Here is a 13,556-nt window from a genome sequence, read left to right on the forward strand (position 1 = left end):
GATTGTGCAGTGTGTGTGTGAATCCCTTGTTTATTTCCCTTATAGCTCAGTTTTCTTAACGAGTTATTTAGCCTGTTTTAATTAGAGGGCTGTTTTTTTCTTGGTGTGCGTGTTTGGATTGTGTCAGAATGTTGAAGCCGCCTAAAGAGACTAAACCTTCGGGGTTTAAAAGGTGCCCCAAGAGTTCAGAAAAAATGTCTGTTACAGATGGTCACACTGATTGCATTTATTGTTTGGGAGCCCTGCATTTACAGGAGTCTTGCTCCATATGCCACTCCTTCAGCTCAAGAATCCTTCATGAAAGAAGGAATAAGCTGATCCTTAAAGGTCTTCTTAAGTCTACCTTTTCTGAAGCTTTGGAGCAGGGTCAAAGCCCTTCAAAAAAGTCATTGTCTCCCTCTCAGAAGTCAGACAAGAGGTCTAAAAGACCATTTTCTGCATCCTGTGATGGTTCTGAGCTGTCAACAAAAGTTCCTAAAGTAGCAGAGTCAGTTGAACTTGTTAAGTCTTCCACCTCGGTTCCATCTGTTTCGGAGCGGATGGTGTTGCAAGTTAGGAGCCGCTCACCTGGCTTGGAGCCAGTTTTTCCTATTCTTAAGTCGCCAATACTTCAGTCTGTGGCATCCCCAGCCCCATCCTCTCATTCTTCCAGGAATCTTTCAGACTACGATATGGATTGACTGGTGCAGAAGCTATTGAGGATGCTGGTGCTGGCCAAAATTTTGTCGGAACCGGCCCAATTGGCTTTGGAACCGACTAGACCAGTCCCTTCTACAACGATTCCTCCTCCAACCCAGACTGTGGTTTCGGAGCCGGAATGTGTGGAACTGATAGAGGAGGACTCATCAGAGCTGAGACCTACTTCGGCATCTTCGGCTCTGACTGCTCTGACTACCTCGGTGCCATCTGAGGTGTCTATGAGCCGGCACTCCCCAGTTGGGTCCGGGGGGAGACAGTCAAACCGAGTTTTTATCTGTTCCGAACTTGGCTCTCAGCTCCTACCTCTGTCTCTGAGCCTCCCCCGTGGTGCTGGGGGGATCTTCTGGTTCCTTGGAGCTGGAGTTTTCTTTTGGTCACGGGAGGGCGGCTTTTGCAGCTATGAGGAGAACCTTGTCCCCATGGGCATCCTCTCTATCAGATCCTCCTGTTCTTCTCCCTAACGCACTGGTATCTGTTTCTGCACAGCCCATCCAACAACAGCGTAGAGGCCTGAAGCCTCAGGAAGCCCCAGAGGGCGAACCTGTCTCGTCAGGAACCTCTCCAGAAGCCCATCTGAAGAGGCACCCCGAAAGAGATTGTGTAAGAGGAAGCATTTGGACTCCTGGAGGAATCACTCACACCAGACATGGACCTAGATGAATTGGAAGGGTCCCCACGGTCGCCCTCTGAAGATGTCTCCTTTGCAGGCACCTTGGAAGTCCTTAAACAGAGAGGAGGCTGGAAGGCCACCACCCCTTCTGAGGAGGCTGTTTACCTGAAGGCTTTTGGGTCTCGACCTTCCACCACTTGGGTGTGTCTGCCTTTCAATGAGCTCATGGAATTAGTTTGTCAAAAGGCATGGGAGTCTCTGGACACAGTGGAACCAGTCCCTAGGAGGAGATATCAGAAACATCCACGTCTGTCCATCCCCTGAACAAAGAGTCACGTACGATGGTCAGATACAGTAAGCCCATGTTCTCTTCAGCAACCTTTACACTATGGTCCCTGAATTACCTCACTCACTTCACCAGATTGCAGAGATCTCTCCTAAAGGAGCTTGGAGATGCTCTCCAGGGTACTGTAGCTGCGGAAGTGACAGATAAAGTATCTTCCCAACTCTCCACCCTGAATTCAGTAGTTAACTCCTCCATGAGACTCATCTCTTATTCAGCCGATGGAGCAAGTAGGTCTGTGGGTTCAGGAATTGCCCTTAGGAGACATTCCTGGATGCACTTGAGTTCGTTTACAGAACCCTTTAAGTCATCCTTCATTAATACCCCCTTCGATGGCTTGTCACTTTTCGAACCTAAAGTCAAAGAAACACTAACCAGGCATGAACAGGAAGAAAAGACTCTCTCTGTTGTCGGACTCAGTTTTTGCACACCTTCTAGACCCTATACCAAGGGTCAAAAGGGAGGGAAAATGTGGTTTTGAAAATCCCAGAGAGCCTTTCAAGACACACATGGTGAACCTTACTCCAGGGGGCAAAGGAGGAGGAAATAATGGAAGATGCCAGCCACATATCAGAGGGGGTCTGCAAAACCAGGGTGACTGAGAATCATTCTTCGGTAAGCCATTTCAGTGTTTCTGAAAAAGGCCTGTCTGTCCTCCTCTGGAGGCAATCGGGGGGGTCACTTATCCTTGTACCCAGATGCCTGGGTAAAAATAAAAGACAAGTAGGTACAAAGGATCATATCCAGAGGTTAGTCTATACCCTTTTCCATGCCGCCCCCACTAAAGAAAAGGATCCCAGACATTCCACCCATTTACAGGAATCAAGCAACCATAGAAATTCAAAAGTTAAAGAAGTCATTCAATCAGTCTTTGCAGACCAGATAGGATCCAGAACTTACTCAGGGTTATTTTTAGTTCCAAAGAAAACAGGTGACTGGAGACCCTTACTGGATCTCAGCAGTTTAAACAAATCTGTAAAAAAGACAAAGTTCTGGATGGTTACACTGCAGTCGATACTCACTTTTCTGTGAAAAGACAATTGGATATGCTCGATAAACCTCCAGGATTCATACTACCACGTAAAGATGGACAGGACATCCAGGAGTCATCTGCGCTTTCAGCTGGGAGCCAGTCATTACCAATTTCGAGCCCTGCCCTTTGGTCTCACTACAGCCCCCAGAGTGTTTAGATGTATGGCAGTGGTTATGGCTCACCTGAGGTGATCAGGATTCTGGGTGTTTCCATATTTGGGCAACTGGCTCCTAATCTCCACCACCAAGCATCTACTTTCGCAAGCAAGAAACACCGTTTTGAATACCTGTGCTTAATTAGGAATTACAATAAACTATGAAAAATCTGCCTTATTGCCATCTCAGCATATCGTTTTCCTAGGCTCAAAGTTAGACATGATTACAATGATGGTGAAACTCCCGCCAGACAGGATACAAACCCCATCAGCACAGTTCGAGACCTCCTCTCAAAAACAAAGGTTCAAGCAAGAACAATTTTCAACGTATTTGGTACAATGGTGGCAGCAGTTACTATGATCCCCCTAGCTCGGATGCACATGAGGATGTTACAGTGGCTCCTATTCACCCAGTGGTCCATGCAGGAATTCCCAGTGTTGCACCAGATAATGCTAACAGAATCTTGCAAAAGGGACCTGCATTGCTGGCTGCATTCAGATCAAGTGACCTTAGGTTGTCCGTTCATTCTCCCACCCCTCTAGCCACAGTGACCACAGATGCCTCCCAGATAGGGTGGGGGGCCATTATCAGGGAATGACAGCCCAAGGCACGTGGCAGGATTATGAGGCCCATTTGCATATCAGTGTCTTATAGATGAGAGTGGTGCTTCTGGCATTGCAGGCATTTCAACACTCTCTTCCACTGGAAACAATTACAGACCAGACAGACAGCATGTCAGTGGTTTGGTATACAAATAAACAAGGAGGAACCAAATTTTACCCCCTTTGTTGAGAGAGACTGAGAGTATGGCAGTGGGTGACTTCCTCCCAATGCTTTCTGATAGCAACGCGCTTCCCGGGGAAATCCAACATGATAGCAGACAAATTCACCAGAGCCAATTCTAATGCCTCACAAGTGGCCCCTGAAACAAGAAGTGGTGGAAATGATTTTCCAAAAATGGGGCCAGCCTTGCTGCAATCTTTTTGCCACGTCCATGAATACAAAATGCAGCACCTACTTTGCCCTAATGCCCCCTCCAGGGGAATCTCCAAGGGATGCACTTGTACACGATTGGCTCCTGGGTCTCCTCAATACTTTTCCGCTGATACCCAGATTGGTTTGGGAAGGCCCTTTATTCTGATAGCCCCTTACTGACCTCGCCAGATTTGGTTCCCCTTCCTACGGATTCATTTTCAGTAAGAGCCTTGGATTCTGGGCCCAGTTCCAGATTTCCTGATCTATTCATCGAGAGCTCGTCATACATCCCTTCAGACCCTCAAGTTGACAACTTGGCTGCTCCAATTCCAAATATAGCCAGGCTACAAAATCTTTCATTTGCAGCACAACAAATATTGATTTCTTCTCGCAAGACATCTACCAGAAGATTATATCACAGCAAATGGAAAAGATTTTCAATCTGGGCACCACAGAATCATATTGATCCTTATTCAGCACCTATATGTTCCATCCTAGAGTTCTTGACGAAACTTTTTAATGAGGGAGCAGCTGCAGCTACTATTAGAGTACAATTAGCAGCAATCTCAAACTTTCATTTTTGGGAATGAAGGACCAAACATTATATCCCATGGACTATCGAAGACTTTTCTGAGAGGCACTAATCTTTTGAGACCACCCACTAGGCCCCCTTCCACCATGGAACCTAAATTTTGTTCCAGATTGATTCTTCCTTCCTTTGAACCTTCATCATCATGTGACTTAAAGTTCTTAACATGGAAGACCATTTTCCTAGTGACACTTTCATTAGCTAGGAGGGTTTCGGAATTACAAGCTCTGTCTATAAAACCTCCATATATGTTGTTCCACAATGACAGGGTGTCACTCCGAACTAACCCAACCTTCCTACCAAAAATATGTTCAGACTCTAATTTGAACTAGTCCATAGATTTGACAGTTTTTTCCCCAAGTATGGCAATGAGGCAGAATATACGCTTCACCAACTTGATGTTCATAGACAATTACGTTTCTATCTACATAGCACAAAAGAATTCAGGAAAACTGATCAACTATTTGTATCCTTTTCAGATGGCAAGAAAGGCCTGCCTGTAGCAAAAGCTACTCTATCAAGGTGGCTGTCAGACTGCATTTCGTTCAGTTGTAAGTCAGTAAATAAACCTCTACCAGGCAAGATAAAAACTCATTCTACTAGGGCTGTTTCTAACTCTTCTGCATTTCATGCTAAATTGCCAATAGACACCACCTGTGCAGCAGCTACATGGGCAAAGCCTCACACCTTTATCACTCATTACAAGTAGATTTGGCCTCTAGGGACAGGGCCCCCTTTGGGTCCACTGTTCTGAAGAGTATACTCCTGTGAGCCACCCAAGAAAGATGGTGCTAGGGACGCTGTCCCATCAGTAAAGAATGAAGGCGAGATAGGGCAACTTCACATAAAGAAGTTATGTACCTACCATGATGTTACATGTGAGTTGTCCATCTCACCTTCATTCTTATGTCCCACCCTCCTACTCCCTTTCTTTGGCTCCTGGAAAAACAAGAGGTCACAGTTTGGCACCTAATGGTCTTTGACCCTTTTCTTAGCTTACCAGCTTTCTGAAAAATCTTTTTCCTCTATACAAGTATATTTGATTGTGTACTAGTATTTCTATATCAGCAAACAAAATCTGGGGAATACCCTTCATGCATCATGGGATAGGGAGTGAGCCACGAGCTAGCTGAAGCCCTCAAGCTTTAGTAAATGGCCGAGTTCCGAACCCATCAGCAAAGAATGAAGGTGAGATGGACAACTCACATGGAACATTGTAGTAGGTACATAACTTCTTTTTTGTACCAGACTTGGCTTCTGTTGCTTGTTCCTTCACTAACCTAACAAAGGATAGGGACTTGCTAAATGTCAAGCAGACATGCCACAGAACAAGTATTTCAGAAGTTGAAGGACACGTTGTATTCTAAGCCCATCTTAAAACTCTGTACTTCTGAAAGCAATTAATTCCTGTTGCTGAAGGCAGCTCAGATTCTGAAATAGGAATTGGGGCATTTGTGTTGAGAAAAAAAATGGGCTGAACTTCCCTTTTGCTACATTAGCTTAAATGTCAGGAACAATGAAAGACATTACACAGTGATTGAAAGAGAGTGATTAGAGAGCAGGTGGTCCCTCGGCAGTAAAATTTATCTTTCAGCAGAAAATTTTGTTTCTTAGACCACACCCCAATTCAATGGTTGTATAGGCAATGGAAAGGCTAGCTTAAGCTATCTTGTTTGATGTTGTCACTACAATCCTTTAATTTTAGGATTCTCCATAGTCCATGATGCAGCCACCTGAATTTGAATGGATTGTACCTGGTCTGCACCCCCATCGTTGAACCTAGAACCAGTGATTCTTGGCTGGGTCAGGTCATCTAACGTTTTGGCTGGACTTGGAGTGCATACAGTACACTAAAACTGGAGTTACCTTTGAGAGAGCAGGTATTTGATGAAAAGAGTATGCTTTTTTACAGGAAGGAAACCAATGTGGAGTTAGCTGAATTCAGAATAGAGAATGGTTAGTTTTGCTACAGTATGACATATTCTTATGGGGAGAGGGGTAGATGTCTGCAGTGACTTAAAAAAAAGAGGTAGAAGATTTCTTTAACAGCTGAGCTATGTTGGAGGAGTCATGTCCTCTTGTGTAAGGAAAAGGAATTATCTGTGTGATAAATTCTGCTTAAATCTGGAAAACTAGAATGAGCTGTGCTTTCTGCAGGTACTGAAATGTTTTTGGAAAAGCAAAATGAGTGTAGACATCAAAAAGCAGGAGCATGAAATACAAAAGTTTCTGTATTTAGTACTTAACAGTTTGTTTCCCCGAAGAATTTTTTCAAAATGTGTACTTTGTGTTGTTTTCCAAGCTGAACAGAGGCATATTTTTTGTCCATGTAAATAAACCTTAATGCTGCTTTCCTACTGGTTTTCTACTTAATGCTGGACAGTTTCTCTCCGATTTGTATATGCACATGTTTATGTGTTTGAACATACATATATATAATCTCAGTATAGATATATATCTGCATATATGTGAATGTTATGTACACAGTGTGTCTTCGTTATATATTTCATTTTGCCGATTTATGTAAAAACGCAGAAAAATAATGCATCATTGCCAGCATTTTGAACAGTAAATTTACTGAAAACCAGTAACATGAAAACTGCAAAAGGCAAACTACCGAAAATCAAAGTATTGAAAACACAACAGACAGCAAAAGGAAAAGTTTCCTTTTGCACTACACTAACAAAAACCCGCCACTAAATTCAGGCTTACTTTCAGTGAATAGTGGTAGTGTTACAGAAAGGATTTTTCTTCGGTAAGGCACTACCTCACTGATGTATTCTAATCCTAACTCTGCTGTTGCCTCTCATCCCAGCTCCACATGGTACCTTAGAAAAACCTATTCCATAATACTGCCACTAACACAAAACACTCAGACACACAGAGTAAAGAACCACAAGCACACACTACAAAATTTTCTCTTCCCTAGCCCTTGCTATTATCCTAACCACCAACACACACACGCACACACACGCACACACACACGCACACACACGCGCACACACACGCACGCACACACACACACACACGCACGCACGCACGCACGCACACACACACACACAAACTTTCAACCCGGTAATGCCTTATCTTTCAGTATATCCAAAACTTTCAGCACATTTACTTTCTGCAATTGATCTTCATCTTTTTTCAGCATCTGCTGCATTCAGTTATAAGTTCACTTGACCAAATATTATATGTAATGTGCAAGCACGCGCTCTATACAGTAGCACTTAAAACTGCAGGATAGATGAAAAGCACTTAAAACTGCAGGATAGATGAAAAGCTGCAAGGAGCATACTGCCCATACCTTCACCAAAAACCATAAAGCAGAAGTTTGTCTTTGAGCAATGCATAAGATCATCACTGTTGTATCAATTTTCAAAGAAGGATTTGTATGTAAGGTAGTTGGCCTTTATAGTAAATCTTTGAGGAGAGGTCACTGTAACAGTTTCGCCAGCCTGCCTGCCTTTCCTTCCTTCCTTCTAGGAAATTGCACCTAGCTACTGTTATGATTTTGTAAAACTTCAAGTGTTTTTCATTTTTATGGTTTGCTAACACATTTTGACTCTCTATTATGTCGCAGTTTTTTAGAATTATGACTAACCCTGTTTTTAGTGAATCTCCTATACAGTTGTTCAAAGTTAGTATTTGTGAGGGCTTATTTTGCTAGATGTTACAAGTGCTGGTTAGCAGTGGACTTGGCCATCCATAAGTATACTTCACTGCAGAACAGTGCAGATCATAAAGGTCTGAAGAACCAGAGAGAGAGAAGTATGGTAAGATGCACACAAACCTTTTCATTCCTCTTGCGCCTTTACCTTCAGTAGCTGGAGACCTGTGTTGGTCCTTACAGGGAAAAGTAGGAAGAACTAAGGAAAATCTGGCTATAAAATGTGACAAGAAAGTTGCGTTAACACAGATTTTATTTATGATCTGCTATTACACTGAGCTGTCTTGAAAGATCCACTTTTATGGTAAGCACCTTATACAAACGTACTTTCCGGATTCTTCAGTTTCTTTGATGCAGAGCATGCAGATTTATTACTGTCAAATGTCATCCTGGACCAATGATTTCTTCAGAGTGTTTTCATAGTTTGTACATGTAGTTCAGTAGTCTTGCACTGCATAAAATCATAGTATGTCTCACTGGCATAGCCGTGTCATCCAGAGGAATGACCAGTGCTCCAGCTATACATTGGGTAGTTCTTGAGCAAGCAGGGCCTACTTTTTCCATTCCCAAAGGAGAAACACTGCTGTGTAGTATTGCACATTCTTATGTCTGACCATTGCCTTTTAGTTTTCTCCTCCCATTTGGATATCAGCCTAAGGGTGGAGAGCTCCTTCTTTGTTTCACTTAACAACTTTACATACATAATTTCTTTCTAGGTGTAAATAATTATGTTTTATTCAATTTATATGACATTTTTGTAATTGTTTTTCAGGTAAAAGATGTAGACCAAAGTGGGGAATGGTTTAAAGATGGAATGAAACTGGAAGCCATCGATCCTTTAAACCTTTCTGCAATATGTGTTGCAACAATAAGAAAGGTAACAAATTTGTTGAGAAAATTTTAGCATGCTGCAATTTTTTCTTTGTCAAAATGCCCATTAGGGTAAATAGAAAATTAGAAAATCACATGGAGCTTTTGATGCACAAAAATGTGACTTTGTTTCACTGTAATGTAGATCATAAAAAAAGCACAAAAGTTCACAAACTGTAGAAAAACAAAGTCAGCACTCCTGGAACCACACACTTCAGCAACTCAAGTAAATCCTTGTAGTAAATGGCCGCAAAGCACTCTAGGAGCAGTAAAAACAATTTTTATTAAACCAAAATAAAAAATAGATCTAATGAAGTTGAGAAGGTTCTTGACGAAAGCGCTTATCTATTTATTTTGGTTTAATAAAAAGTGTTTTTACCACTTCCAAAGTGCTTTGCTGCCATTTACTACAAGGATTTACTTGAGTTGTTGAAATGTGTGGTTTCAGGAGTGCTGACTTTGTAATGTAGATCATGTTTATACAGACAAGTCTGCAGTGTTCTTTCCTTAGTGGGCTACATGGAGGGGATGTCCAAGTACTGGAAATGGCAGATACAGCTCTTAACGTCAGGTGAATCTTCTTTGTAACTCCTGAAGTAACAGACTGTGCTCATCATTTGGTCACTGCTGCAGCACCCTTAGCCATGTGGGTTATGTCCTGCACAGGATATAATAGACAACCAGCTTCTAAAGCATCAGGGCACTTTTCTTGCACCAAGACTATTGACAGCTTAAGCAGAGTTATAGAAAATCAGATGTCTGGGCGCCAAACCCCTCAGAGCTTTCCTGCTGCCAAAGAAAACTTTTGAGGATTCATGGTTAGCTAGCATTTCTGTGTTGGTGAGCATGTAAATTCTATTTCAGGCAAAAAAACTTCCACTTTTTATTTTATGACAGAAACTTTACCTTTTTTCATGAGTATTATGACAGAAACTTTACCTTTTTCTGTCAGTATCTTACCTGAGGCTAAGAATATTATGTTTATTCAACTGTCACATGAATTTTCAAAGTCTGTGGTTCTACTTTTTTTTTACTCTAAAAACTTGGTAAAAGCATAGTTTAATTTTTTTAGTGGTAAAACTTTTTTGAAACTGTGTAAAATATAGTAATCCACCGGGTAGGTGCACCGTTGCTCTCAAAAAGAATAAAATGTAGAAAGTGTAGGATTAGGAAATAGTATTTGATTTTATTGCACACATATCACATTGTCAGGTTTTAAATGTTTACTTCCTTAGATATATATTATGTATAGATGTTCATGTGTTTCCACAGTCTTCATTCATGCTGCCTTGTGTTGTGTATTTGTTGTCATGGTAGTATGTTTTTAAGGGCTCATTATTGACTAATTGGTACTTATTCATGATTGGAGGATTTGGTGTTTAAATTATTTTATATAAGATGCTTTTACTTCTGTTTGTATTGTTGGTCTGAGGAAGCTCTATGCGAAAGCGCTTACCACATTTTATGGTTCGTTTTGCTTTAATAAAGCGTTTTATGGTAAAGGATTCTGTGACTTTTTTTGTTTCAGTGACTTTTTTTGCCTTGGTCGCTCCTTTGTTGCTTTTATGAAACTGTGTTTAAGAGCAGGGGTAAGTGTGTGTTATCCTTTTCTTGGTGTTTTATGTTGAAATTGCTACTTTGTTGACACTTGCCTCTTTTGCTGACTGCTGCTGTCAGTGATACCTGGTCTTTAGGTGTAGTTCATAGGTTAATTCATATGTAAGTACTAGGCTGGTTCCCCCTTACAGGCCCATTTTAAGCTTAGACAATTTTCCTTTCAAAGATGAGAATTAAACCCCGCACCTTGTGTCTTTTAGTTAAATACCTTAACCATTATGCCCACCCAAACCAACCTAGCTTCATTTTCGGCTTTACCATGGAGCAACTTATCTCTGTTCTTCATTCCTCCAGCCACAAAAAGAAGAACATTTCCAGACAGCTTTTGCCCTTTAGCAGGCTACAGATTTGCCTCGGCCACAGATCGGTGACTCTACTGTGACCATTTTTGGTTTCTCAAACTGCTCATCTTCTGTGCTCTCCTTTGATCTAGTCCCTTCAGCCACCATGGTCGGAGGTTAGTCACATCCTCTGTGACTGTTGGAGTGTCCTTAGTGGGCAACGGAGAACCATTCTCATCAGCCTCTGCGGAAGGAGTTAGGGAATGCTTCTCTGCCTAGTCAGGCTGGAATGATGTGTCTGACAGGAGTCTTGCTGTTTCTTTGGAAATTCCTGTGAAGAAACAGAAAGTTAAACCTTTATCGTTTTCTGTCTCATTTACTTTACACAGGAATGATTTTTTTGACTTACTTCAGGCTTTTGACCGTTCTCATTCTGGTTTTACTGGTTAAAACATAAGGAATTCTTCATTTTTTGAAGATTCCCAATATAATAATGAACAAGACAAGGAAGTGATGTAGTAGGAACAACGTTTTTTTTTTTTTTCTTTTCAGGTCATTGATTCTAATTCTGAGTAGTCTGTGTCTTCTGATGGTGGCTTGGATTAATTTTCTTTCTGAAACCATGTCTAGGATGAAGCATAATCTTATCCCAGACCTTTTTTTTTATATATTTTCATATTCATTTCTTTATCCCATTCCCCAGAAAGTTTTTCTAATTCTTAATGAAAAGTATGAATCAAAATGTTGTACGCTGTACTTATAATAGAGCTCACAGTCTCTCTGTCCCCCATTTCTTGCTCTAATAACCCATTTTAGTAATCCTGGATGAAACTATTCTGGCCAAGTTAAGAAGTTCTGGGCTTTACTTCTCCTTAAGTGTTTTCCAACCTTTAGAGAATTGTTGACACCTTGAGTCTTGAGCATATTGCAGAGCAATGCCCTTCTACATGGGAGTATAGTCCTTGAGTAAATAGCACAGAATCCTATTTTACAATTCTTAATTGTCAAGCTTATATAAAGTTTTTGCTGACATCATTTGAGAATATGAGGAAGATTGTAGCCATTTTTGCCTCTTGTGAAGAAAAAACTTTTATGCATACACCTATTGCTTCTGTGTCTCAAGTGACCACACATTCTCTGAAATGTGCTTATTATTCAGCTGATGTCTCTTACAGAGCAACTGCTGTTGGACTCCAATGAGAAGATTTGCATTGTTTCATTTTCAAAATTTACCTGTGGATGTTAAAGCTGAAATTTTGAATTCTCCTTTGGATACAGAGGTTTGTTTATAGACCATCTGCTGCTGAGTTCCTGAAAGTTTGATGAGAGAGGGAAACTGGTTCAGGGGTGACTCAGATATTTCAGTCTTCCATCTCCAACTTTGTTAAAGGTTTCACACACACCTCAGTACCTTTTTATAAACTGCAAAATAAGCAGGCTCATCACATTTCTGGTAAATAGATGTTCTGTTCAGAAAACAATGGCAATGAGGCTGCAAAATGAAAAATAATGGAGGAACCTTCTGGAAACCAGGGCAGTCCAAGAAGTCTGAATGACTTTTTACAAATGGTAACCCCCCCCTTCCCCACCCCCACCTTGGCAAACTTTTAAATGCCTCTCTCCAACAAAAAATCTGGATCTCCATTTATCTGTTTGGCAATAGGGAATTCGTTCTTGTCCACAAGTTCAGATTTCTTTTTCCCTCTTGTCATTTAGCATCTGCTAACTTCGGGGAGAACCTGCTCCACTTTCTTTGACAGGAAAATGATTTTTTTCAAGGGTGTTTGTAGTACCAAAGAAAGAAGCCTCATGGAGAGACCAGTTTTATCTGAACCCAAGTTTCCCATTTTTCCTTCCAGCTCATTCTGTAACTATGGATGTCTCAGATTTTGCTTTGGAAGTGGAATTTCTGGGAGTAAAAGTGCAGTATCTTTGAAGCAAAAAAGATGGACCAAAGTACACAAATATAAAAAGATGTCAGTTTTAAATGCTGTCAACTCTCTCATCTTTGGTCCCTAGGGCCCATTGCAAGTGATTACAGATGACACCACAATGATGTGGCACCTAAACAGGGGGCTCCAGCTCTTATCCTCTGTGTAAATTAGTCATGGTATCCTAGGATATAGCAGTTCAGCACAGTCTTTATCACAGACCGGATCCTTAAGACAGGGGTTGCTTAATATACTCCAGCTTGGAACAACTTCAGCAAACTGCATAGATGGTAGAGTTTTAATATCGTTTAGGCATCTGTTTTATGAAAATACTCAGCAGGGTATTAATGAAGGCAAAGAAACTTTCAACTAGTAAATCATATGTTGCTAAATGGAAACAATTTTCTAGTTGGTGCCATGATAAGAACTAAGACCATTTTAAAGCTAGTGTCTCTCTGATTCAACAATATTTCTGAATTATTATCTTCTGCCCTGTTTAAAGTTCTCTGTCACGGTTCATTTGTCGGTCATATCAGCTTGTCTCCTCATGTATAATACACACACACACACACACACACACACACACACACACACACACACACACACACACACAGAACACATATCAAAAACACTGCAAAAACAGTAAGAGCAATACACACCAAACAGCCAGTACTTCACCAGTAAAATTTCCTTTATTGTTCACACGATCTGGTACCTCGGAAATTCGCCTTCAAGGATCACAACTCACTTCACCACAACAGTGAGATTATATATCATTTAATT

The 13,556-nt window shown here is 41.2% G+C and overlaps 1 protein-coding gene across 1 annotated transcript in view; it reads left to right on the forward strand.

Annotated features, from left to right (window-relative positions):
* Window positions 1–13,556, forward strand: part of MBTD1 (mbt domain containing 1) — a gene marked incomplete in the record, with an annotated part of 2,241,711 nt that overhangs the window by 1,635,822 nt on the left and 592,333 nt on the right. The window contains 1 exon segment of the mRNA XM_044084938.1: window positions 8,847–8,951. Within this exon segment, the coding sequence (XP_043940873.1) occupies window positions 8,847–8,951 (105 nt within the window).

Source organism: Protopterus annectens, chromosome 10.part0 (assembly GCF_019279795.1).
Source record: "Protopterus annectens isolate FY-2018-M chromosome 10.part0, PAN1.0, whole genome shotgun sequence".
In the NCBI taxonomy this organism is placed as follows: Eukaryota; Metazoa; Chordata; order Ceratodontiformes; family Protopteridae; genus Protopterus; species Protopterus annectens.